We start from the raw sequence: 27,538 nt of genomic DNA, 5'->3' as shown, positions 1-27,538 counted from the left end.
TTTATTTTTAAGTGGTGCTGAGGATTGAACCCAATGCCTCATGCATGCAAGCAAGTACTCTGCCACTGTCCAGTACTCTGCCACAGTCCCAGCCCTGTTTTTTGTTTGTTTGTTTGTTTGTTTTTGTTTTTGTTTTTTCAGACAGGGTCTTGCTAAGATGCTAAGGCTGGCCTTGAGCTCAGAATCCTCCTGCCTCAACTTCCCAAGTCACTGGGATTACAAGCATGTGCATCACTGTGCCCAGCCAACTACTTTTAATTTCAAGAGAGCCTGGATACATGTTCCCTGGAGTAACAGGGGAGGCAGCTGGATCAAGGCACTGATACAATTCGGCAGGAGTCTGCTAGACCAGTCATATAAAGCTAGCATCTGATCCTGAATAAGAGAGGGTTCAGGCCTTACCTGTCCAGGCTAGAAGAGACCAAATTAGATATGCCTGAGCTCAGCTAAGGGAAACTCTGCTCTATTCCCTCTAAGCTGGACAATATCCTTAATAACCAATCTGGCTACACTTCATTTATCCAACCCTTTATGTAGTATTAAAAAAAAAAAAAAAAAAAAAAAAAAGCACAGACTGATTGAATCAGACTGCCTGAGTTCTGGGTCTAATTCAACTACTCATTTGTTTTGAGAAGGTCCTTCAATATCTTTGACTTCTACATTTGTAAAATGGGGATATAATAGTATATAATAATATAAAGTATCTGTGTCATAGGCTTGTAATGAGTTAATATATATGAAAATGCTTAGAACAGGATCTGGCACATAGCACTTTAGGAACTTTATTTTTTTTAATATTTATTTTTTAGTTATAGTTGGCCACAATACCTTTACTTTATTCATTTATATGTGATGCTGAGGATTGAACCCAGGGCCCCACATGTGCTAAGCGAGCATTTCACCGCTGAGCCACAACCCCAACCCCAAGGAACTTTAGATATTACTATTATCACCATTCATATCCTGTATGCAGTATGAAGTTAGAGAATCACCAAAACGTGGAGAATGAACATCCCTTAGGACTCTACCTATGAATAACTCTAAGTTGACAGGACCTTATATGCGAGTAAGAACACTCTCGAGTACTGAAGATGGCTTTTCTTGCTTTGTTCTTGAAAATCCAGGTGATTTGGTAAATAAAGAACACTGATGATGATGATAATGATGGTCATCATCATCATGAGAAAATAAAAGGAAAATTTTGATAAAAGAAATATTGAGAAAGCTTTTTAAAATGGAATCAGAAACCAGGCATTGTGGCGCAGGCCTGTAATGGCACTTACTCAGGAGGGTGAGGCAGGCGGATCACAAATTCAAGGTCAGCCTTAGCAACTTATTAGGACCCTGTCTCAAAAGAAAAAAGAAAAAAAGCTGAAGAAGGTATAGTTCAGTGATAGAATTGGATTCAATCCCCATTATAAAAAAAAAAAAAGTCAGAGGTGGTGGCACACACATATAATTCCAGCGGCTTGGGAGGCTGAAGCAGGAGAAGCACAAATTCAAAGCCAGCCTCAGCAATTCATCAAGGCCCTAAGTAATTTAGGGAGACCCTGTCTCAAAATAAAAAAGAAAAAGGGCTGGGGATGTAGTCTAGTGGTTAAGTGCCCCTGTGCTCAATCCCCAGTAAGGGAATTGAAAGGCACTATGTAAACAAGTAGTTGCCTGGGAATGTGAACTTTTAGGCACTTTGACCCCTTAATTGCAGGCAGCTGGAATGACCAGATAATTACGCTGTGACCAGAGACTCAATATGTATGTCAAGCGATTATAAGATTGTTGTTTTACAGACATTTTAAATACATTTATACATTCTTTTCTTTATCTGATTAGTCTCATAGCCCCTGCCACTTAAATCCTGTTCTTTCTCAACTTAATAGAAATTTTCTTCAAAGGAATTTTTACTGCTTTGCAATAAATTAGTACTACTTGTCTACATAAGTTTCCTTTTTTCTTGCCTCCTTTGGAACATTCACTCCGTGGTATCTGAATTTGTTTCCTAATTGTAACCCAAATAAATACCAAATAAAGTTCTTTTATGTTATCCATGATGGCACACACCTATAATCCCAGCTGCTTCAGAGAAGCAGAGGGAGAAGGGCTAGAGATTGATTAAATCAAATCACTAATGACCAGTGACTTAATCAAAGCACAATTAAGGCAAAAGGACCACAAGTTTGAGTATAGTCTCAGCAATTTAGCAAGTCCCTGTCTCAAAATCAAAAGGGCTGAGTCTATAGTTCAGTGGCACAGCACCCCTAGATTCAATCCCCAGTACTGGAGGGGGTGGGGGGGGAAGCAAACTTCCTTAACCACCCTTCACAACCCCTCAGTTTTCAGAGGCACAGACAGCAGAGGGACCAGTTGGGGAGATGATTAAGGACAGGAAGAGGGGCTTGTGGGTATAACTCAGTGGCAAAGTGCTTGCTCAGCATGTGTGAGGTCCTGGGTTTAGTCTCCAGTATGGGGGGAAAAAAAAAGAACAGGAAGACAACAGCTCACTGGAAAGTGATTCCAATTTCCAGTCAGAGTTGGTTCGCAGAGACTGAGGATAACAGGAGCAGAGATGCTGCCAGAAACTGCTTCCAACTGCAACAATTTCAGAAACTCATCAAGGGCAAGAAGAAGAGTGGAGAGAGAGAGGCAAAGAGGTGGACAGGAAGGGGCAACTGGAAACTCCCAAAAAAAGGATGTTAAGGCAGGATTTCATTGTAAGAGGAATGGAAAAGACAGAAGTGGAAGAAGCTGACTCTACATTGTGGCCAGATAAAGGTGAGGTCAAGAGTTCCATTCAGCAATATCAAGTCTCTGAAAGTAGGACGTGAAAGGTTGTCTAGGAAGCAGAATCCTTGTCCCTTTCACTACCTGAATTTTCCACCCAGAACCTTCATCTCCAAGTTTGGGTTTCAGAAACATATTTAAAAATATATCACTTACTTAGACCTACAGACTTTCTCTGCCTTTGTCAGGACTATAGTTCTGTTATACTGTACAGTTGAAAATACACCAGAAGAGTAATCAGTTATTTGGATGTGATACTAGGAGAGACTAAGAAATACATATATTTGGTCTTCATCCTCAGGTTCTGGCACAGAGCTCCTAAAGCCCTTGGAATTTCTTGAGTGATGACTGTTATTCATGATAAACCCCTCTTGACCATACTACATATATGCTAGTGAGGTGACTCTTGAAGGGTGGAAGGCTTACTGCTAGAAAAACCAATCTTATGATTAGAAAATTGAACTTTCAATCCCTCTCCCATCTCCAGAGGGAGAAGGGCTAGAGATTGATTAAATCAAATCACTAATGACCAGTGACTTAATCAATCATGTTTATATAATGAAGCCTTTATAAAAATTGTAAAAAATAAACTTCAGGTTTCAGATGGCTTCCAAGTTGGTGAACATACTTATGTTCTGAGAGAGTGGTGTCCCCAGAGATGACATAAAAAGCTTCACGTATCATCCTCCCTACACCTTGTCCTATGTATTTCTTCCATTTGACTTTTTTTTATCTCCTATAATAAATCAGTAAAAGTAGGTAACACATTTTCCTGAGTAATGTGAGCGATTCTAGCAAATTATCCAACAGGAGCAAGGGGTCCTGTGACCCCCTGATTTATAGCTGATTAGTTGGAAGTACAGGTCACAGCCTGGGACTTACAATTGGCAACACACATTTGGTGTCAGAAGTGTTGACTCTACTTTTCATTTTCTCCCCCCCCCCTTCATGTCTTATCTGCTAAGCCATTTATAACAGAAATCAACAATTCCACAAAGACTTGTCATTTTTATTCCACAAAATAAACTACTCAAGAAAAATCCTTCAGTGATTAGTACCCAAGGATCATTTCTTTAGCTGTACATACTAGAGGGAAGAGAAACAGGAATCTAGAGCCCCAGGAATGAGATCCCAGTGGCTGAGGACATAGCTCAGAGAAGAGGCTCAATTTGAATATCCATGGTAGGAACACGCAGCCTGGCAGGGAGAAATCAGCTTTTAGAACTGTTATTGAGATCTACCATTAGTTTGGTAAAGATACCTGTGTAAGTTATTTTTTCATCTCTGTGACCAAAATAACAAACAAGAACAATTTTGAGGAGGAAAAGTTTACTTAGATTCCTGGTTTTAAAAGTGTAGTCCATGGTAGGCTTCTTCCCTTGCTCTGGGCTCAAGGTGAGGCAGGATATCATGGCAAAAGGGCACTGCTTGTGTTATGGTGGCCAGGAAACAGGGAGACAGAGAGTGGAAGGAGAAAGGGCAGCAGGGAAGATGCATCTTTCAGGGTACGTCCCCAGTGACCCACCTCCTCCAGTCATGCTCCTCATACTATGGTTACCACCCAGTTAGTTCATTCAAACTAGGATGGACTGATTAGGTTACAGCTCTCTTGACTCAGTCATTCACCTCTGAATATTCCTGCATTAAAATGGGAGCTTTTGGAGGACACCTCATATCCAAACCATAACAATGCCCAAGGCTCTCTTTTGGTCAAAATTATCCTTCCCAAAGTAATGACTATGTGTTTATTACTAAGGACTTAATTTAAAAATATGCATGAGGATAAACATAACCTTTTTGGAGCAAGAGATGGTGAGGGGAAAAATCATTCAGCAATATGCTCCAGATCAGTGTGGCAAGGAACAAATTAGTGGAGATCCCGCAAGCAGAAGATACTATAGAAAGGGGCTGGTGACAGAGAACTCCATCCTTGCCTTAGCAACAGCCAACTCTCAAGAGCCCAAGGCTCTAAGAAGAAGGAGCAATTTAGTCTGACCATAGGTGAAGACTAAAGTACAGCACCAGTCAATTCTCATCTCATCCATGGGATAAGGGAACAGGAAATACTCCTATTTTACTAGAATATGCTGGAATACACAAGGTGTAGCAATAAAGTTATTCTCGTATTTGCCTAAGAGGCTGGAACTAAAGGCCACTATCATTACTATACTGCCCTCAGAACATAGTCCAAATATAACAGTAAAACTTCCTTTTCTCTAGCATCAGGAGGAGGGAGGTACCGCCTTTTACATATGGCCTTCCCATGAATCACTCTTTAATTCTCCTAAAATGCCATATGCCTGGTAGGCATGGATATACTTTGGGGTAAAGTTTGCATTCCAGTGATATTGTCCTTTGTTTCTTATTCATACCTGCTATATGTTGTTGTTGTTCTGCAGTTCTGGGGATTAAACCCCAGGGTACTCTACCACGGACCTACATCCCCACACCTTTTTATTTATTTTGAGACCGGGTCTAAGTTGTTTAAGCTGACCTGAAACTTGCAATCTTTCTGCCTCTGTTTCCCAAGTCATTGGTACGTCAGGCATGTGCCACCATGCCTGGCTTGCTATTTGGTTTTGACTTCTATATTCTTGAATCAAGAAGGGAAGTATAAATACTAAGAAGTAAGGGGAAATCTTAGAGACAGGGAATGAGACAGTGTTTTCTAGAGACTGGTAAGAAAGAGAATAGGGAGTTATTGTTGAAACGTTTCAGTTTTACAAGATGAAAAGTACTATGGAGATAGTAGTGAAGATGGTACAACATTGTGAATGTATTCAATACCACTGAACTGGATAGATAAAAAATAGTTGAGATGAACTAGACATAGTGATGCATGCCTGTAAATCTCAGCCGCTCAGGAGGCTGAGACAGGAGGATCACAAGTTCCAGGCTAGCCTGGGCAACTTAACAAAACCCTATCTCAATCTTTAATCATTTGATTTCTGGTTTCAATGTATAGTCATTTTACTTCATTTGTGATTTGAACTCTTCTGTGTAACACTGGTGCTCTCTAGTGACCGTAATCATTGCTACCTTCCCTTAAGTTTGATAAATACTGGCAGAAGAAGGGAGAATGTGGGAGGAAGAACAAGCAGGATAGGTCATTTGGGGATAGGGAGCAAGGAAGACTAGTTTTGTTTTCAGAGTGATAATTACCAAGTTTGCTCTTGACTGGCAGGAGTACAGGAAGATGAACTCCCTGCAGGTGCACACTGTGGGTGGTGAAAGCAGCAGACACAATGTGGGAGGCACATCAAGGTGAGGGCAAGGTCAGGAGAAGGAAGGCAGGACTGGCTTCACCCTGAAAACTATTCAGCCAGTGTTGGTTTCTGTACCACCATGTAATCCATGCAGTTGCTCTACCATTCTCCCTGGGTCCAGCTCAGGCTTAAGTTCACATTCCTCCAAGACAAAAACACTAATAGAGTTAAATGGCCCCAACTTGAGGCCTTTTTATTATCGTTGTTGTTACAATTATTAAACATGCTAAAATCACATAGAGTGGCTATTTCATTTCTGCCCTGACTCCACAGTGGGGCAAGGGGGAACTACAAGGGTCACATGCCTCTTGTGGCTTCTGGGGATGTCTAGAGTTGGGGGGTTAGAGGTAGGCAGGTTAGCAAAGCCCCAAGAGAACAGGGAATGAAACAGTGTTTTCTAGAGACTGGGAAGAAAGAGAATTTCTTCAGGTAGTACACTTTTACTGACAATAACTTGTGGCTTCAGAGACTTCCCCTTCTTCACTTTTCTTTCCTCTCTAATCCACCCTCCTCCTCATTCCCCTGCCTATGGCTCCTTAGGACCTCTTCTGCCTGTGCCTTTTGTGGTCTTAGACTGAAAGATGAAGGAAACTTTTCCATGCCTCTACCACTCCCAGTCTCCCTTCCTTGAAACTAATCTACTCAGCATGCACTAATGTAGTAAGCTGTTTGATTTAGGGCCACCAGGAGAGAAAGGGAAGCTCAAGTTCCCATTGTGGCTTTGATCATAGGAGGGAGATTGGAGGTGTTGGTGCAGAATAATCTGAACGGGAAAGAAATATTACTTTAAGTATGAATGTTACAACTGGCAGAACAGTGCATACACGTACCCTTGGACACCCTACTCTGAAGTTTTTTTCCTCCTTCCCATATCATTGAGGGGTGGGGTCCATTCTACCTCAAAGCCTCTTGTTTTCCAACCCCACAAGGCAAGCATAGGCATTAATGAGAGAGCCTGAGCCCAAGGAGAAACTGATCCACCCTTTGGCAAGTGGCTGCCGATTGAAATCTTCGTCTTCTCTGTGTCCCTGTATCTCTCCTGCTGTGATGTCTCAAGAGGGTCAGAGAAAAAAATATTTAAAGGTTGAACCTGCCTCAGTGAGAGGCCAGAGGGATAGAGGGACAAGATACATGGGAGTGAGGGCTACAGAGAAAGGGAAAGAAGGTAGCAGGGTGAAGGGCTAGGCTAGCCATTCAGGAGCTGGGATCCTTTTTCCTTTTCTGGAATCGTCGGAACTTTCCCTGAATGGCGAGGGCAGCCTTCTCTGTTTCTGGTGCTGTCAGATCAATGTCAATTTCCTCCTCCTCCTCAGACTTCTTGACACTGCCAGCTTTCCCTGTGGAAAGTTGGGAGATACATTAATGAATTAACCTGCTTATTCTAGCCTTTTCTTCCAAGCTCCAAATATAGTGGGTAAGGTCCATTTTGTGCTATACTCTTTGGGGTAGACCCCAGTCTTTTCTAGGACTATGAATGCCTGATGATTCTCCAAGAAGTTTGAGTCAAGGTACCAAGTCTGGGAGTCAGCAATAGTTACTGAAGCTTTGCTGTTTTTGAACCAAACGACAAATGTCTTCTATCATCACTTATTCCTCAATTCTACAGTTCAAGTCCCAAAATGCATTCACTTTCCCCAGTTTTTCCTCAATTTCCATTGGAGACAGAGACTGATATTTCTCCTGCCTCCCCAACAACTTCTGACCTAGTTTCCAAAATCAAAGAGGAAATACTGATAGGTTTACTTCTTAGTAAAAAGTAGAAAGAAGCCTATAGATGATAGTAGTTCTAATATAGTCCTTTGGCCCATTTTTTCACATTTTTATTCCATTGACATCTGGCATTAGGTGCTTCCAGATTTGCAGCTCTACTTGTCTTCATGTTCCCACCTTCACTAGCTCTACAAATGGCCTAGCCCAACCCCACTCACCTTTCTCTTCTGGGCCAGACGCCTGGTTGCTTCCTGGAGATGTTTTGGTGTTAAGCTGGAAAAAAAATCAGGATATCAGATATTCATGGAAGTATTAAGGTACCATCCCTTTAGATCACTTTGGTATACTTAAGCTCTGTTGCATTCCCTTAGTCTCTGGAAGAAGTAGGTCTTAAGATTAAGAACAGAAGAAAAATTATCAAAAAATTTATCAAATGAATATTTATTGGTGCTACAGAAATCACAGAGGACAAAACAAACAAAGAAACCCTGCCCTTATGGAGTTTGTTTAAGAATATACTCCAACAAATAAATAAATAATGATGATGTTGGGTGGTGGTAAGATTTATAGGGAAAAGGCAGAGAAGAAAGATAATGAATGCTGGGGGAGAATAGAGAACAGTTTGACATAGAGTCATCAAGAAAAGTCACTTGCAAGATGGCATTTGAGCAAAGGGCTGAAGGAGATGAGGGAGTAAAGTTTATTTTATCAATGGCAAGAGCTTCCAAGGGTGCTGGGGTGGAAGCATGATTAGCCTATTTGAGAAATAGCAAGAGACCAGTGTAGCTGAAGAGGAGAGAGGGAGGAGGAAGGTGGGAAATAGATGGAGATGAAGTCAGAGCTAACTGGGGCTGGAAGCAGATGATGTAGTGCCTTGGGAGTCATTTTAGGGAGTTTGACTTTTACCACAAGTGAGATGGGAAGCCATTGGAGACCTTCAACTGACACAAAAGGGGCATGAGGGAGGAAGCAGACATGCCTGTTAGGAGGTTATTGCAGAAAACCAAGCAAGAGATGACGGTAGCTTGAATCAGTATGCTGACAATAGAGGTGGCAAGTAGTTGGTCTTGGGTGTATTTTCAACTTATGACCAACGTGAATTGTTGACTAAGTGGCATTGTGATAGAGAAAAGTCAGGGATAACTTCAAAATATTGGCCTGAGGACTGAAAAACTTGGAGTTGCCATTTTCTGAGATGGAGAAGCCAGAAAAAGGAACAGGTTTTAATGAGAGGATCACCAGTTTGTTTTTGAACAAGTTTGAGATGTCTATTAATTATCCAGGAGATGTTTTTATAAGCAATGTATATTCAAGATGAGTTTAAATGTAGAGTCTGGGCTGGAGATATAAGCTAGAGAGTTATTAACATATGGATGGATTTAAAGTCATGAGACTGAATGAGATCACCAAAGGAGTAAGTTTAGTTAGAGAAGATAAAGGATCAAATCCTGGGGCATTCCAGTGATTAGAGTTGCAGAATGAACAAAAATTAACAAAGAGAACTGAAAAGAAGTAAGGTAGGAAAGAAGCCAAGAGATTATAGTAAAGTGGAAACCATGTGAAGAAAATATTTCAGGAAAAAGAGAGTGCTTAACTATGCCAAATTCTCAGTAAGCCAAATAAGATGAAGACTGAGATTGACCACTGAGTCTTTCTTTGTGGTGATCACTGTGACATTGACAAGAGAAATTTTAGTGAAGAAATTTCAGAGAGAAAAGTAAGCTAAGCATAGTGGCACACACCTGTAATCCCAGCTGCTCCAGAGGATGAGGTAGAAAGATCACAAGTTTAAGGTCAGTCTGGGCAACTCAGTGTCTCAAAACAAAATTTTAATAAAGGGTTGTATAGGGCTGGGATTATGGCTCAGTGGTAGAGCGCTCGCTAAGCATGGGCGGGACCCAGGTTCGATCCTCAGCACCACATAAAAATAAAGGCATTGTGTTGTGTCCATCTACACCTAAAAAAATAAATATTTAAAAAATAAATAAATAAAATAAAGGGATGTCTATAGCCCCCCAAAAGAGGTTAATCCAAAAAACTAAAGGCCAAATGTTCTGTCTGATATGTGGATGCTGAATCACAATAGGCATAGGGGTGGGGGGAGTGGAAGTTCACAGGCTGGGGGTGGGGGACAGGGATGGGACAGGAAAGACAGTAGAATGAAAATGGGACATAAATTTCCTATGTTCACCAGTGTGACTCCACATCATGTACAACCACAAAAATGGGAAGTTATACTCCATGTATGTAATGATATATATCAAAATACATTCTATTGTCATGTATAACTAAAAAGAATAAAAAATTTTTTAAAAAGTTTAGTCCACACTGAAAAAATATGACATAGATGGATGTGCAGTAATAGGATGACAGCCAATTGTCCAGACAAGAGGGTCAGGGGTCAAGAGGCAAGTTCTATAGTTCTATGATCACTAACTTCAAATCCTCCTTTCTCTATTATCAGAAAATCCCTGACTCTCTGATTTTTGCTTTAACCATTATCCGTTAGACTCTAAACCTGTTGCCTTAATCCATCAACTCTTCTCCCTCTTCCCACCCCTCCCCTTTGAAGGAAAAAAATCTGGATTCCCATTCTAAATATCTCTTCTCAGGTGGCTGTTTCCTCAAATTTTCTTATATCAGCTGACCTTGAGAATTCTTTAATCAAGAGTGTCAGGATTGAACCACCCAGCCTGCCACTTTCCCTGCCAGCTGCCCCACTTCCTGAGCCTCTCCTGAGATTTCTATCCCTGGAATGAAACAGTGGCTCAGTTGCCATCTGGCTTTCCAGGAATCCCAGATCCATTTGCGTTAAATTTATGAAAGAGCAAGGGTCTCCACTGGGGAGGACAGAAAAGTGTGTTGTAAGGAGAAGAAAACTCCTAATGCTCAGAATGCCCCTTACACCTTCTGTTGAAAAGCAGGGTGCTAGAGCTTCTACCTCCTTCTCCTCCTCCCTCCATTTTCTCTAGTCAGTTCTCAAAATAGCCACTGTAGACACTGGCTTTAGTTGTTTGCAACTTGCTGAGGTTGCCTCTCACCACTTATATGGTACTCATTCCTTCATTAATTCCTAGACTTTGCCTCAACTTTCCTATTCATTTTCCAGAAATTCTGTAATTTTAGATAAATTGAGGTTCTCTGGTATGTCCATGTACAGGCCATCAGACTAGCCATACTTCAGGTAAACTAAGGAGGCATGGAAGTCCACTCTGCATAAACCAGAAACCACACTGTCTGTAAGAGTACCTTTTAAAAAAAACTCACACCTCTGGAGGAGTGATGCTAACTCACAAAAACTATACAGATCAGTATTTCTCATCCTCTCTCAATCCCTCATTCCAGGCAGATACAGATTATATTCCATTATATTCTCAGTGCTATTCCACTTCTTCTAATATTAGGCTTTTCTGATCAGAAATAACAACAGTGAAATGGTTTAGCAAGTCCTTCCTTCTCCTTAGGGAATCCAAGTAGAGAAACTGGTAAAAATCAAGGAGTTTAGAACATTACCTCACTTATTTTACTAATGATCACATGTATAATACTTTGTGCTCATCACTTTCTGTGCACTTTTAAAACACACTGAATCATTTTTAACAGTCTCATAAAATAGATATTGTTATTATTCTCATTTCACTGATTAGGAAACTGAGGTCAAAAGATGTTAATTTTCTTGCCTAAGGTCATAGAGCTAAGAAGTTACAAAACCAAGATTTGAACTCAGGTAGTCTGGCTTAAGAGTCCAGGTTCTTGAACATTATGCTACACTCTTTCTGAAGATCTCCAACCAAAAGCATGGGTCAATGTGTGCACACTTGAGGAGGATGTTGTGTGTGAGATTGATCTGACTACACAAATTCTCCCACTCAGCAAAGCAATTCCCAGATAGAAAGGAGTCTTAAGAATCATGGTTTTATTCCATTCCCACAGTCAGGCAGCTGAACCCAAGGCCTGGCTTCTCAATCCCCAGTCCTCAACACTTTCTTCATATACACGACACAGAGAACATAAAGAACTGAGTCCTGTTCTCCCATTATGGAGCAATCTTATGTGTTATGTGAAAACTTAATCCCACACCATACCTGACAGATGACTGCTCTAACCCTGATGTTTGCTCTGTGGGCCTCCTTACACATACTAGGCTGACCCCTGGGGGACAGTCCTAGCTTATGTGTAAGTTCTTCACTCACAGGGCAAAATCCTACCCCTGCAGCATCTGAAAACTCTACATATAGTATCATCCCATTGCTTTCCATTTCACATGACTCCCTTGCTTACATTAAAACCTATTATTACAAGCTTCTAGTGAGCTTGGAGCTTGGTTCAGTTCAGCCTCATTGCCCACACAGGACTAAATGTTTTTTACTTCTTAATACTTACCAAACACTAATTAGCAACAGTGAGGCCCATCAACACTTGCCTTTCCCTAGAGGGCCTTAGTTTCTTTCCTTGCCTACCTTCCTGTATCCCTTTCCTGCTCACCTTGGGATCTGATGTATACCAATGTTCCATTCCATCATCTAGGCAGTAGTTGCCAGTTCTCCATGAGTATGCTTTTGTATCTTCTTCAACTCAAAGTTTGTATCTTCTTCAACTCAAAATTACAGGCTCTCCTTTCTCGTAGGGAAGAAGGAGGTAAAGCCCAACATCTTAGGAGTATTCCCCTCTACACCACCCTTTTAGGCTTTAAAACTATAGAAAGGAACATAATACAGCAACATCCTTTATTCTCTAGTATGTCCTCCAAGAGTATTGACCTTTTTGATTTACTCCCACTTCTAAAAAAAAAAAAAAAAGGAAGCACTATACATTTGCCCTGTCCACCTCCTCCTAGGACATTTATTAACATTCAAATGAGATCTTGTTGTTCCATCTGCGTTCTAGATCCTATCCCCTCCTCCCCAGGAATCTTGATCTTCACTTTCTTATATATAAAGCTTCTCTCCCTCTTTAAGAAAAAAGGAAAAACCCTTTCTCAATCCGAATTCCTTTTTGAGTACCATTAGAATAAAAAGAAGCAGGTCTAGGACTCAGACTTGGGGAACAACAATATTAAAAGGTTAGGGAGATCTTTTCAACAAATAGTGCTAAAATGATTGAGCAGCCATATGCAGAATAAAACAAACAAAACAAAAAAAGGCCCACCTCAAGCCATACCTTGAATCTTATACAAAAATTAACTCAAAATAGATATAAAACCTTAAACTAGCTGGGCATAGTGGCACATGCTTGTAATCCTGGTGGCTCAGGAGGCTGAGGCAGGAGGATCTCAAGTTCAAAGCCAGCTTCAGCAACTTAGTAAGGTCCTAAAAACTCAATGAGACCCTGTCTCTAAATAAAATACAAAAGATGAGGATGTGGCTCAGTGGTTAACTGTTCCTGGGGTTCAATTCCTAATACCAAAAAAAAAAAAAAAAACACCTTAAACTATAAAACTTTTAGGGAAAAAAAATATTTGCAACCTTGGAGTAGGTAAAAATTTCTTAGATACACCAAATACACAACTCATAAAAGAAAAAAATTATAAATTGAAAAATTAAGAACCACTCTTAGACACTCCTAAAAGAATGAAGGGACAAGCTATAGACAGGAAGAAAATATTTACAAATTACATATCTGACAAAGAACTTGAATCAAGGGTTAAAGATATAGTTCAGGGGCTGGGGTTGTGGCTCATTGTTAGCACATTTGCCCGGCATGCATGAGGTGCTGGGTTCGATTCTCGGCACCACAGACAAATAAATAAAAATAAAGGTCCATCAACAACTTAAAAAAAAAAAAAAAGATATAGTTCAGTGGTAGAGTGCTTGCCTAGCATGTGCATAGGCCCTAGATTGTGGAGTGGGGAAAATGTGTATTCAGATTTTTTTCACCAGTACTAGGGATTGAATCTAGGGGCATTCTACTACTGAGCTACATCCCCAGTACTATTTATTTATTTATTGTAGTACTGGGGATTGAATACGGGGTGCTCTATCACTGGGTTATATCCCTAGTCCTTTTTATTTTTTGAGAGAGTTTCTCTTTAAGTTGTTGAGGAGCTCACTAGGATGCCAACGCTGTCCTCCAACTTCAGATCCTTCTGCCTCAACCTCTCAAACTGCTAGGATTACAGACATGCACCACCATGCCCAGTGCTTTTTATCTTTCACTTTGAGACATGGTCTCATAAAATTGCCCAGGCTGACCTCTAACTTGTGATTCTCCTGCCTCTCAGACTGCCCAGTCACTGGGATTAAAGTGGACACCATGCTCAACTAATGACTCTCCTTTAAATAACCAGTATTTTCCATGATACTAAATCGAATGCAAAAGTTTCAGCTCCATTTGAGTAGACTCTTGACTACTCCCCCTTCCTTAACACATACTCCTTGCTTGGCTTCTGAGATATCCTAGTTTTTCCTGGATTTTCTCCTACCTTTCTGGATACTTCTGTCCAACATTTAAGGGTTAGAGATTCTCAAGATTTGGGATAAGTCCTCTTCTGTTCTCTCTTCCTAGATGATCTCATCTCTACCTATTACTTCCTAGATGATCTCATCTGTACCTATTACTTTATACCAAATTATACTTTATACCAGCACTATCCAATTCAGAGACTGACAAACCACAACTCACAGGCCAAATTGGGTCTGCAACCTGTTATTGTAAATAAAGTTTATTGGAATGCAGCTATGCCTACTTGTTCACATATTACATATGGCTGCTTTGGCACTACAGCAGTAGAGTTGAGAACATAGTTCCACAAAGTCAAAAATATTTACTTTCTAGCCCATTAAAGAAAAAGTTTGCAGACCCTTTTACTGTAACTTTCTACAGTGCTAGAAAGCTTTTATATCTGCACTATTATGATATCCACCAGGCACATGTGGCTATCGTGTACTTTAAAATGGAGCTAGTGCAATTGAGAAATAAAATTTATAATTTTATTTTATTACATAAGATTTAAGTTAAATAGCAATATGTGGTTAGTGGCTATCATATTGAATGGCACAGAATGGCATTTCTATCCCAGATCACTGCTCTGGGCATCCACTCTGTGGCTAGTTCAGAGGTTGTGGGGAAGGTATCAGAAGCCAGGTCTTAGCCGGGCTTGGTAGCTCACACTTATAATCCCAGTGACTTCAAAGGCTGAGGCAGGAGGATTGCAAATTCGAGGCCAGCCTCAGCAATTTAGTGAGGACCTCAGCAACTTAGCGAGACCCCATTTCAAGATAAAAAATGAAAAGAGCTGGGGATGGGGCTCAATACCATGTGCTCCTGGCTTCAATCCCCCATACCAAAAAAAAAAAAAAAGAAGCCAGGTCCTTGCTTTTCTTCCCTTTAGCATATATACCTGAAAAAGTGCTGAGGGTGAAAGGAAGGTCTTCTTAGAAAGTAGAATTCATATTACCTGTAAAAAAAGACCCCATTCCTTTTTCATTTTTCATTTTGAGACAGGGTCTTGCTAAATTGCTTAGGGCCTCACTAAGTGGTTGCAGCTGGCCTTAAGCTTGCAATTCTCATGCCTCAGCCTCCATAGTCCCTAGGATTATAGGCATGCACCATTGCACCTGGCTAGTAATTGTATTTTTTAAATTGATGCATTATAATTATACATAATAGTGGGTTTGTCACTTATTTATATGTGCACATAATAACAATTTGGTCAGTTTCATTCCCTAGTACCCATCCTGGTTCTCCCCTCCTCCTCTCTCTAATTATTATGTCTTATTTCTCCTTCCCTACCTTCAGCACCCCTCCAGACTTCATTTCATTGAAAGCACAGTCCATATATTTTATTTATTTGTGTGCCACCTATAAAAACTACAACCCATATCTTGTACATGGTAAGGTATTCAATAGATATTTGTTTATATGAATTAATATTTTCTCAGACTTTAAATTTCTGGAATGTCAGTGCAGTCAAATAGACCACAATTCATATCCTACAGCTGCATAGACTATTTGTTCAAATCCCAGCTCTGCCACTTATAATTGTGTGACATTGGATAAATTAGTAAGCCTTGCTGTGCTCAGATTGATTATTTGCAGAAGAGAGATAATATCTATTTTAAAAGGTGAAAAATAGTAGAGGAAAAATATATAAAGTGCCTAGAGTGTATTAAAATAGTTATTATTCTGAAGTAATATAACCCTGGGTTAAATGTAAGAATAGCTCTATGCTTAGCATATGCAAGGTCCTAGGTTCAATCCCCAATATAGGAAGGAAAAACAAACAAATAGTCCAGGTCAAGTTACTGGGGGTACTGCACAGTTAAAGTACTGGGATCAAGAATGGAGTTAGCAGGGCATGGTGGCAAATATCTGTATTGCTAGCGACTCTGGAGGTTGAGGCAGGAGGATTGCAAGTTTTAGGTCAACCTCAGCAACTTGAAAACAAAACAAAACAAAAAGAGTAGAGTTACCACCAGGTGCACTAACATTACAGCTATAGTCCTGGAGACTGGCAGGCCAGGGCAAGAGGATCACAAGTTTGAGGCCAGCCTCAGCAGTTTAGCAAGGCCCTAAGAAATTTAATAAGACCCTGTCTCAGAATAAAAAATAAAAAGGAGTCAGGCATGGTGGTACTTGCCCATAATTCCAGCAGCATGGGAGGCTGAAAAGGGAGGAGGGAGGATCATAAGTTCAAAGCCATCCTTAGCAAAAAAAATGAAGCACTAAGCAACTCAGTGAGACCCTGTCTCTAAATAAAATATGAAATAGGGCTAGGGATGTGGATCAGTGGTTGAGTGTCCCTGAGTTCAATCCCTGGTACCCTAAATAAATAAATAAATAAATAAATAAGGCTGGAGATGTAAAATAAAAAGGGCTGTCAGTGGTAGAACACACCTGGGTTCAATCCCAGGGAACAACAACAAGAAAGTAGAGTTACCACAGAGTAGACCTTTACTAAATGGTGCTGAATAGCTGGGATTGCTCTAAGGGTCCTTGGGATTTATTCTGCAACCAAAGAACCTTACTAAATGATCTTTTACTCTAAACTAATCCCAAGAAAAACAATCTCCTATCTTCCCAGTATCTGTCCTGTCCTCCAAAATGCTAAGAATGGCTCTAAACCTTTGGAAGCTCATAGACACTTTTTCTTCTCTCTCTCTTCTTCTTCTTCTTCTTCTTTTTCAGTTATAGAAGACAGAGATTAGTGCTTAGAAGCAAATAAATCATATCTCTTTGATCAAGAACTTTTGTCCTGGGCTGGGGATGTGGCTCAAGCGGTAGCGCACTCGCCTGGCATGCGTGCGGCCCAGGTTCGATCCTCAGCACCACATACAAACAAAGATGTTGTGTTGCCGAAAACTAAAAAATAAATATTAAAAAATTCTCTCTCTCTCTCTCTCCCTTCTCTCTTTAAAAAAAACAAAAACAAACAAAAAAAACCCCACAACTTTTGTCCTCTCTAGTATCACAAAGATGATTATGTAAGTCTGTTCCTTGCCCCACAAGTTAGTATTGTCTTGGCAAAGCACCTACAGATAGTCAAAAGAGCATCTCAGGTGTTATTTCCCTGCTGCCACTAATGGGAAAACAGTCACCCTATAACTCTAGGCCTGATGCACCCTGCTCCCTCCTCCTGCTGCATTTCTTTCTTCCTTTGTTGCTTTCCTCTTTAATGGTGTTACCACAGCAACCATTGTCACCAGAAGAGGGAAGATAACATTACCCCTGCCTGCTCCAAGCAGTGGGTTAAAATTAATCTTGGGGAGGGTAAACCACCCAGTTTTCCCTGTACTCTTTAAATCATGGAACTCTTTAAAGAGGGATCACAGATTGTTAAGAGCAGCAATAAACAGGAACAGGGTTCACTTCGTTATACCTGGGTCAACTATACCCTGTACTCTTGCATAACATAGTTTGGATGCTGTGCAAATGAAAACACATGATGAACACATACTGATACTGCCACGATCACTGGCAGTTTAGATGAATATGTTACTGGCAGTACTGTTGCCTCTCAGGGGAAGAGGTTAGGCTACACGCTTGTTGCTCCAAAATAACCAGAGTCAAATTGACAGGATGATAAGTTTTAATCGAAGCCAGCTTTGAAGATTTTCCCCAATTTGATCAAACTGCATAAAACACATTTTTCCTTTTTCCATTTTTTTGCTTATTTTGTAAGCTGGTGGGTAGCCAAATACAGCCAGCTAGTAGCCAGGCAGGGTCCCTGGGCCAGGCTGTTGGGTACAAATAAGTACAGGGGGGCTGGGGTTGTAGCTCAGTGGTAGAACGCTCACCTAGCACGTGCGAGGCCCTGGGTTAGATCCTCAGCACCACATATAAAAAATATAAAAGTATTGTTTACAACTACAACTAAAAATAAATAAATATTTATTTAAAAGAAAGAAAAAAATTAAAAAAAAAAAAGTACAGTTACTCAGAATCCTTATGTCCTACAGGCCAGGGCAGAGAACCTTAAAAGAGTTTGAATCCTAAAAATTCTAAATATGAGCCTTAAAAAGGCCCTTTTCTTGCCTTTGCATGGACTTAAATCCTAAGCTTCATAAAATCCCTACTTGCACTAGAGATGCAAGAAGTGAAGCAGAACAAGAGTTAGTGGATACTTCCAAATGATTACAAAGAGGTTTTCTACCCCACTGCTTCCCAGGGACTCTTTTATCCCTGTTGACATATTATTCTACAATGTTAAATGAAAGTCACTGCTAAAGGAACTTATAGAGGCATCTGGGATCCCCTGGTGCCCCTGGATGACCCTAGACTGCTGTTTTTGGAGCATTGTTGGAACTGTTTCAATTCTTTCAGTGCAGCAACCAGCTGCAGTCCTCAAACAGTGTCAGAAACTTGCTCAAGGTCACCCTCAAGATAATAACAGAAAAAGAATTAGGAATCCTTACTCCAGGTTCCACAGATACACAATCCTCCCCTAGTATATGGAATATAACCCAGATGCCCTACATCTTGGTGATTTCCCAAGAAAATAATAGAACTGAAACAGTTCTAACTCCCAAGCCCCTGGTTTGTCCCTCTTCCCTTAGCCACCCTACCCCATTTCCTGGAATAGAAGTACCCCCACTGAAGTCAGAGGCAGAATTCCTTATCCATGCCAGCTCATGGTATGCAGTGAGTCAACAACCCCAGCCCAATCCCCCCAGCATGGGCTGCCACAATTTAATGAGTGGTTATTTGTGATACTTTGCACATGGCTTGGAGCTGTGCCTTTACCCCATACTGGTGGATAAGAAATGGGGGAGAGAGTAGTGCCAAAGCATCACTTATTACTATAATCTTCAATGTGCATCCCACCCCTGGTGTTAATGTCCTAAAATAAATGCATTAATCCCCCCACAGCCTACAAGGCAAACACTCAGCTGGAGGGCTTTGTGTGGGAGGAAAGCAGCACCAAGGACAACAGAATGGTAAATGGCACCTCTTTTCCCCAGGTGGGGGTTGGGAAACCTAGGTGGACATGCCTTCAGGAGTCAGCCCAGAGGGATGTAGACAATCAGGATTTGGTGAGCCTGATCAGTATGGAGAAATTAACAAGGTCTAGGTTTCTAAACACTTGTATAAAAGCACTTTTAAGGGATACAGACTTTTTGCAAAAAGTAGTTTGAATCTGCTTCTGACTTCGCTTACTCTTGCAACTGAAATATTTCTGAGGCAAGTCAAACCATTATGAGCAGCAGGTCTGGAGTATGGATTTAGAAAACCATGCACTTCGAATTTTGGAATCCCAATAGGCTTTCATTACATACATCACTTACAGTCTAATACAATCTTTCCTCCCCACCTGTCTTACTTTCTCCCTCTGGAGGGCTTTGTACTCCTTTCTTGGAAGTCAATTGGCCAAATAAAGGAAAACGGAGTACACAGAGAGTATATACAGCCTGTTTGGTTGTCAAGTGTACTAATTTTACTTATATATCCTGTTTTTCTGCACTGGGTTCTCCAAGTCAAATAAAAGTAAGAGGGCTATAGCTCAGTGGTAGAATGCTTGCCTAACAAGTGTGAAGCCTTGGGTTTGATCCCCAGCAACCAACACATACACACACACAATTAAGAGAACTGCTTTCATAATAGTGTGCTAGATTTCAAAAAGAAAGCTTCTCCTTCTGGTTCTTGATACCCTATAATTAAGTAATTAAGTGAATCAATGATGGACATCAAAAACTAAGAACCTATGGCTGGGTGTGGTAGCCCACACCTATACTCTCATCAACTTTGAGGCTGAGGTAAGAGGCACAAGTTCAAGGCCAGTTTGAGCAATTTAGTGAGACTCTCAGTAACTTAGTGAGACCCTGTCTCAAATAAATAAAAAGGATGGGGGATGTAGATCAGTGATAAAGTATCCCTATGTTCAATCCTCAGTATGAAATGAAAGAGAGGAAGGAAGGAAGGAAGGAAGGAAGGAATTTAAAAGCTATGAAAAGCTGGGTGTGGTGGCACAGGCCTGTAATTCCAGCAGCTCAGAAGGCTGAGGCAGGAGGATTGTAAATTCAAAGCCAGCCTCAGCAATGGCAAGGCACTAAGCAACTCAGTGAGAATCTGTCTGAAATAAAATACAAAATAGGTTTGGAGATGTGGCTCAATGGCTAAGTGGCACTGAGTTCAATCCCCAGTAAAACAAAACAAAACAAACAAACAAACAAAAAAACTCTTTTACCCCCTGTCAAAAAAAGCTATTAAAAGATGGCCTCTAGACTTCCTTTTTCATTCATCCCTATCAGTTTAGCTACTTCACTCCAGTATATTCAATGCAACCTTTGTTTTTTCTTTCTGTTCTAGAATTGAACCCAGGGCCTCTTACATGCCAGACAAGCATTACCACTAAGCTACATCTCCAGCTTCAACGTACCCATTTTTAAAGTGACTAGGCATATATCAAAATGTGCCCAATTGATAAATGTTATCCCCTATAGGTCTCTCATCTCTATTTTCTTTCTTAATGTTTATGAAACCACAACTGCTTGCATTTCTTATAAAATGCATCTTTAACATGTTCATGGCTCAGTGGTAGATGCTCACCTAGTGAGGCACTGGGTTCAATCCTCAGCACCACATAAAAATAAATAAAATAAAGGTATTGTGTCCATTTACAACTAAAAAATATATTTAAAAAACCTTAATGTAAATTAAATGATTCTATATTCATTTGGGTAACAAGTTAAAGAGGTCCAAAGGAAAGTTCTTTTGGGATAAGAAGGCAGTTGTACTGTGCCCTAGTTTCAATTCTAGTCCTGTGTAAACTTTGATAAGTTTGGGTATCAGTTTCCTCACCTTTTAAATGAGAATAATGGGCCAAATGAAAATATCTCTTTAACGAATTTTAAATTATATCACTAAATTTCATTATTTATTTATTTGTTTGTTTGTTTATTTATTTATTTATTTTGGTACCAGGGATTGAACTCAGGGGCACTCAACCACTGAGTCACATCCCCAACCCTTTTTGTATTTTACTTAGAGACAGGGTCTCACTGAGTTGCTTAGGGCCTCAGTAAGTTGCTGAGGCTGTTTTGAACTCGAAATCTTCTCACCTCAGCCTCCATGGCCGCTGGGATTACAGACATGAGCCACCTTGCCTGGCATCACTAAAATGTTTTGATATTTTATTTGAGATTATCTTGGTGGAAAATAATATATCTAATGTTCTATCTTTAATTTTTTGCAAAATTTAGTTTCTCTTTTTCCATAATAAATCAGACTTATGAAAGACCATTTTAAAAAGAAAAAAAAAAAAAAGGAGGGAGGCATTCACAGAACCACTACCTCGAAGAGACAATTATTGATCCATCTTTTCCTTCTGCACAAGTAACCTGATCTCTATCACATTCATCAATTAAGTCATGAAAGATATATTAGGTCTGTGTATTTGGACTCCAGCCATATTATTTACAGTTGCCTGCACCCAGAAACTTGACATTCTGCACCAGGCATGGTGATATACTCCTATAATCCCAATGACTTGGGAGACTGGAATAGGAGGGTTGCAAGTTCAAGACAAGACTGAGCAATTTAGCAAGATCCTGCTTCAAAATTAAAAAGGCTGGAGACACCACTGGGCATGGTGGCACACACCTATAATTCCTGTCTCAGGAGGCTGAGACAGGAGGATGGCAAATTCAAGGGCAGACTCAGTAATTTAGCAAGGCCCTCAGCAATTTAGTGAGATCTAATCTCAAAATAAAAATTAAAAAGAGCTAGGGATGGGGCTGGGGTTGTGGCTCTGTGGCAGAGTACTTGCCTCGTACATGTAAGCCAGTGGGTTCAATCCCCAGCACCACATAAAAATAAATAAACAAAATAAAGATATTGTGTCCATCTATAACTAAAAAATTCTTTAAAAAAAAAGAGCTGGGGATGTAAATCAGTGATAAAATACTCCCGGGTTACATCCCCAGTACCAAGGGAAAAAGGGGATGCTGTTCACATTCTAAGGGATAATTGATCACAGCTGCCACTTGGGAGAAAGTCATCTATATTTCCAGGTCACAGGATAAAAAAGTCATCCATTTCTACCAAGTAGAAGCTCCTGCTCAAGCAGCTAAAGCAGCTAAAACAACAACCTAAATTGATGGCCAAGAAAAAGGTAAGCAAGCTTAAAACCCAAGTTCTAGTTTCCTTACTTTGGAAGAAAGATATTTCCAGAGATAAAAGGCATTATCAATAACAAGTAGCTAGTCCTTATTTTATATATTTAATACCACTATAATAATAAATAAAATAAATGAGAGAGAGAAACTTGGATCTCTTCCAAATCCCTACTAGGTTTCCTAACAACTGACTCACAGAAGATATAACAGAATTGTCACTCTGACCTAACATCCATTGTCAGGGAGGTTGCACATTCAGACAGATGTGCAAAGGAAAAAGAATGTGATCCCCAAAGTGTGACATCTCATTCCCAGAAGACAGCAAGAAGAAGAATAAATGAGAAAGTAAAAGCCTTCCACTAATGATCTAGTTGATCTGTCCCTTGCCCCTGCCAGCCAAAACACAGGACAGACACCCAGAGGATTGTCACTAGTAATCCATGACTCCCTTTTCAGCAGAATGATTGCTGGACCAAGGGATTCTTCCCACAAGGTTTCTTACAGATGAAGAATGCAACAGGATCACAGAAGAACCTGCAATTCTACTTTTAAGCAACCAGCTACACTGTATGAAAGGGATTATAGAAAAGAGCCCTTTGGGACCAAATGCATCTCCTCTTCTCATCCTTCACTGAAACTAGGGTAAAGTTATTAAACTATAAGAGACAGACTGTGATTCACAGCAATCAAGTCCTGCTTGCAGCTGTGAATGTAGACAAGCTGGAGATGAGTCCCTGCAGCCCCTCTGTGCATGAGTACACACATTTACAAGGAAATGCTCTGCTGCAGTACTGAGTGACAGCAAAAAGCCACCAAGGCAAAGCAGAGCTAGAGATCCGGTAACCCCAACAGAATCCCTACACTGTTAGTTGCTCTATGTCTGGAGATTCCTTCCCAGTTTTTATTCTTTAGTTGACATGGGAATCTCTTGAAGACATTCCAAATTCTCTCAATATCATGCAGTTTCTCTAAAGCAAGAAAATAAGCAGATGGGGGAGGTGAAACTTACATAATATTCAGGGTACACATAACTTTCCTGGCCTGGGCACTTCAGCCTGAAAGAGGAAACCCATGGGGCTGGGTTGATAGAAATGAAGCAGTTTGGAGTCTCTCTGGGGCTCCAGAGCTCTGGGCAATACTTCCGCTTTTCATCATAGATTTTATAAAAGGAAGAAAACAGGCTGGGTCTTTGCCTCTAGGGAAGCAGAGATCCCTAGGGTATATGGTTTAAAGACAACTGGTCTCTGTGTACACCCAGGTGGCTGCTTCAAGATATTATAAATACTCATCCCTGTAGTCAGGCTTAGCTCTGTATTAGGAGGCAAGCATGTATAGCTAAATGGCTAGTTAGAACCAGTTTGCTCTGACATCTAGGAGGCTAGCCAGTCTTGTATACACTGAATTAGTCCCTATCCAAGGATCCTACTCTCATTACTCTGGGAGCCCCTTCATTGGGGATAGCCAAGGCTTACTGTCAAGAAGAGCCTCAAGACTTTATTTCCCCTAGCAAGAGCCAAATTGTTTTCTTTGTTACAAAACAGCTTTGTCACTTCACCAAATGCCACTATAAATGCTAGCCCTTATAGTGTGTCCTACAGAAGGGCCATTCGCTTCTCCCCCAAAGCATAAGCAAACACAAATCTTCAAGTTGGCATAGCCTTCAGATAAACTCCCAGGGGATGGACTGGATTAAAACTCATATTTAGAAACACTGGGGTGGGAAGGAGTGGTTTGAACCTTAGACCTCAGTGAAAATAGAGCAAAGAAAATCTCTCTGCTCATGTTAGAGCTGAAAAAAATCAAGGGGAGAGAAGGTTGATCCATTTTTTCCTTTTCTTTCTGAAGGACTGCCATAGTCACAGTCATAACCAGCTGAGGGACTAAAAACCACTTTGTTTCTTCTTAAGCCCCCCCATACAAGCTGAATTTTCCAGGATAAACTTAGTGGACATGGCAACCAAGACAACATAGCAGTTGGCACTAATTGGCTCCCTAGGTGACAAATTTTAGTAGGAGCCAGCAGAGCTCCTACTGAAAATCTTCATCTTTTGTATCTAAACTGGGACCTGGGCCCCAGAGACCTTCACTAAGATGATATCCTTGGGAATTCTTGTGCTAGTTTTCTATAATACTATAACTGAAAACAGAGACAAATGAACACACAAACACACACACATACACACACAGATAATAGCTAACATACATTGAGTGCCTACTCTGTGATAGATAATGTATACTTTGATTATACCATTTAGTCTCATTTAATCAGAGAACAACCTGTATTATCCCCATTTGACAGATAAAAAGTCAAAGCTCAGAAAATTTGTGTAATTTACCTAAGGCCACATAGCTAAGTAATAGAGCTAGGGTCTGACAGATAGTTGAGAAGCTGGATTGAACACAATCTGTATGCTAGGAAGGATCTGTATGCTAGGAAGAGGACTGCAGAAAGCAAGCTTGTGATGTTACTTATCCAGACAACTTTGCTTGGTACCTTTTTTCAGGATATGAGACTGCCTGGATAAGAGATTACAAATACAGTCAGACAATGGGAGGGGTCTTTCCAAAGTCTTGCTTTGACCCCCACCATGGATAGTGTTATTTGAAAAGAGTAGATCAGTTAAAGGACTGGACCTGGCTCCAATGAACATCATAGAGCCCATTCAAAGATAGATGTAACAAGCATTGTAGAAGGAGGTCCACTCTTGAAGGGGACATCTCCCATGGAACTGGACATGCCTCCACTACAAGGCTTGTGAACGTCAGAAATGGTCCCTCCAACATTCCCGACAATGAGTGAAAGATGCCACCTTCCTAAAAGAGGGAAAGTGATCATCCCAGGGATGGAAATCTTGTTGGTTGCTACATGAGGAATATAGGAGTAATACAACCCTAGGAGACAAGGACATAGGTGAAGTGAGGGGTCAGGAGGAGCCTGAATAACCTCAGAACAGTAACAGATGCAGAGGGCAGTACCCCGAGGAGATGGTTTATCACCCGATAGCAGAGTCCCCTCCCTCTATGGCCAATTCAAATCACCTCAAAAGCGGCATCCACAGTTGGCAGATTTAAAGCCTTCCCTTATCCAATCCAGTGCCCAGAGGTGAGAGCTTTCCCAGAGGGGCAATGGAAACCCCAGAGAATCTCCGAGGTGTCGCACTCTCCCTCACCTCCCTGGGACCCCAAGCCGCAGTCTCTTCCCCGCTGCAGCCCTCTCCCGGAGCGCGGTGGGCCTGGCCGCGCCGCTCACCTCGCTCATCGCGGCAGCGGGACTAGGAGCGCCAGGCGCGGCACGCGCAGGTGAGGCGAAGGGCCCTCGGGGATGTGTGGACAGCGGCCGAGAGTTGCCGGGATCTAAGGCAGAGACTCCGGCTGACTAGGAGAAAAGAGTAAACGCGGAGATCCGCTGCTTCAGCGCCTGCACCCCTTGTTCTCAGCGTTCAGCTTCCCGCCAGAGATCCCCCTTCGACCCTGTCCTGTCAGAGCCTCTCCGCACGCCTCCGCCGACCCCACCTTTTATAGTCAGCTTCGGTACCCGCCTCCAGCCTGACCAATAGGAGGGCCCCCTGCGGAAGAGTGACAGCCCCTTGCATCCAATAGTGTCAGACTCAGAGCTTTGCTGCATTTCCAAACTAGGGTAGGACAGACAGTGAGCGGGAAGGAGGGGGAGGCCGTCGGGGGATGAGAACATAAAAAACGAAGTACCGAGAGCAATGAAGGAGAGGTAGAATGAAAGGAAGGAGGAAGAGGGAAGAAAGAGTGTGTTTGAGAAAGAAATGAAAGAAGAACTGGGAGAAAATCAAGAAGGCACGAGGGAAACAGGAACCAGTGAATTAAAGGGGCGAAACTAAGATGTGGCAGGTTAAAATTGAATAGTAAGGTGGCAGTCTGGAGAGACAGACAGACAGACTGGAGCAAATGAACAATGTTCAATGCTCTGAAGCAAAGAACAGGAAAATTGGGAAGTGCCTGTTTGACGTGGAAGATCATAAATCTTAGGAGTTGGGAGACATTTTAGGATTCATTAATCCTATTTCCTACAGGAGGCTAAACAAAACAAAATCTTTCCAACAGAATGTTGATCTTCCAGGTTCACTTGAATAGATAATGAGCTCTTCCTGTTAATTTACAACTGCACTTTTTCCCCCCAGCTCAATCTAACAAGTTACTCTTAGCCTCTATTGTGTCATGACTATGAGGCTTATTTTTTTTTTTTTTTTTTTTTTGGTGCTGGAAATTGAACCCAGGGATTTAACCATTGAGCCATATCCCCAGCCCTTTTTCATATTTTATTTAGAGACAGGGGTCTCCCTGAGTTTCTTGGGGGCCTCACTGAGTTTGCTGAGGCTGGTTTTGAATGTGCAATCCTCCTGCCTCAGGCTTCAGAGCCGCTGGGATTACAGGCAAGCACCACCACACCCAGAACTATGAAGCTGTTTAAAAAAACAAAAACACACACTGCCAGTGGTAATGGTGCACACCTGTAATCCCAGTGACCAAGACAGCTGATGCAGGAGGATCTCAAATTCAAGGCCAGCCTCTACAATTTAGTGAGACCCTGTCTCCAAATGAAAAGTAAGCTCTCTGCTTCCTACTGCCATGTTCCCAGCTGCTTTCCTCCACCACACCCTTTTGCCGTGATGTTGTGCCTCACCTTGAGACCCCAGGAATGGAGTTAGCCTTTCAATAGACTAAGATCTCTGAAACTGTGAGCCCCAAATAAATTTTTCCTCCTCTTAAATAGAAAAGTAAAAAGGGCTGGGATGTAGCTGAGTGGTAGAGCACCTCTGGTGTGGATACCCAACACCAAAACCAAAAAACAAACAATACAAAAACAAACAAAAAACCCAAGACACACCTTGAACCTATTGTTGTCACTAAAACATGTAAGTCTTGTCTCTTAGAGGCCAGCTTGTTTCCCCTGCAATTCAGGTAGCAACCTACCATTGGGGTGGTAGATATCTAAATACAAAAGCTAACAGAGTGGTCTCTCCCAGAGCATAAGGAACAGATGTGAAAGATGAAGCCCACAATCCAATCTATATAGATTATTTCCAAATAATATGGAAGTTTACTAAATAATTACTAGGCTGTATAATTTTTAAGAAAAAGATGATTAAGGAAGAAAAGAAATAGAACATCTAGGTAAATGGTGTAATTCCTGCTTGTCTATCTAGCTTTCATTTTTTCTTTTAAAATCCTTTAAATTCTCATGCCTATGATTCTGGGCAT

At 41.1% G+C, this 27,538-nt stretch overlaps 1 protein-coding gene across 1 annotated transcript; it reads right to left on the bottom strand.

Annotated features, from left to right (window-relative positions):
• Positions 1-6,206: 6,206 nt before the first annotated feature.
• On the bottom strand, positions 6,207-25,785 carry Pcp4l1 (Purkinje cell protein 4 like 1). Its single transcript, XM_046428990.2, has 3 exons — positions 25,557-25,785; positions 7,973-8,027; positions 6,207-7,381 (listed from the first exon to the last, which is right to left on the bottom strand). Exons 1-3 carry the CDS (start codon positions 25,563-25,565, stop codon positions 7,239-7,241), a joined length of 207 nt encoding a protein of 68 aa, XP_046284946.1. The 5' UTR covers positions 25,566-25,785; the 3' UTR covers positions 6,207-7,238.
• Positions 25,786-27,538: the final 1,753 nt, after the last annotated feature.

This window comes from Marmota monax, unplaced genomic scaffold (genome assembly GCF_021218885.2).
Source record: "Marmota monax isolate L192 unplaced genomic scaffold, Marmota_monax_Labrador192_F-V1.1 WCK01_AAM20220418_F8-fsc00145, whole genome shotgun sequence".
In the NCBI taxonomy this organism is placed as follows: domain Eukaryota; kingdom Metazoa; phylum Chordata; class Mammalia; order Rodentia; family Sciuridae; genus Marmota; species Marmota monax.
Note: the sequence above shows the minus strand (reverse complement) of the source record. Positions and strands in the feature narration are given on the sequence as shown.

What these genes read in the sequence shown, in the direction of transcription:
- Pcp4l1 (XM_046428990.2), bottom strand. An exon ending in GTCTGGCCCAGAAGAGAAAG is followed by an intron (nt 7,382 to 7,972) that starts GTGAGTGGGGTT and finishes AACTTTCCACAG; the next exon opens with GGAAAGCTGGCAGTGTCAAG.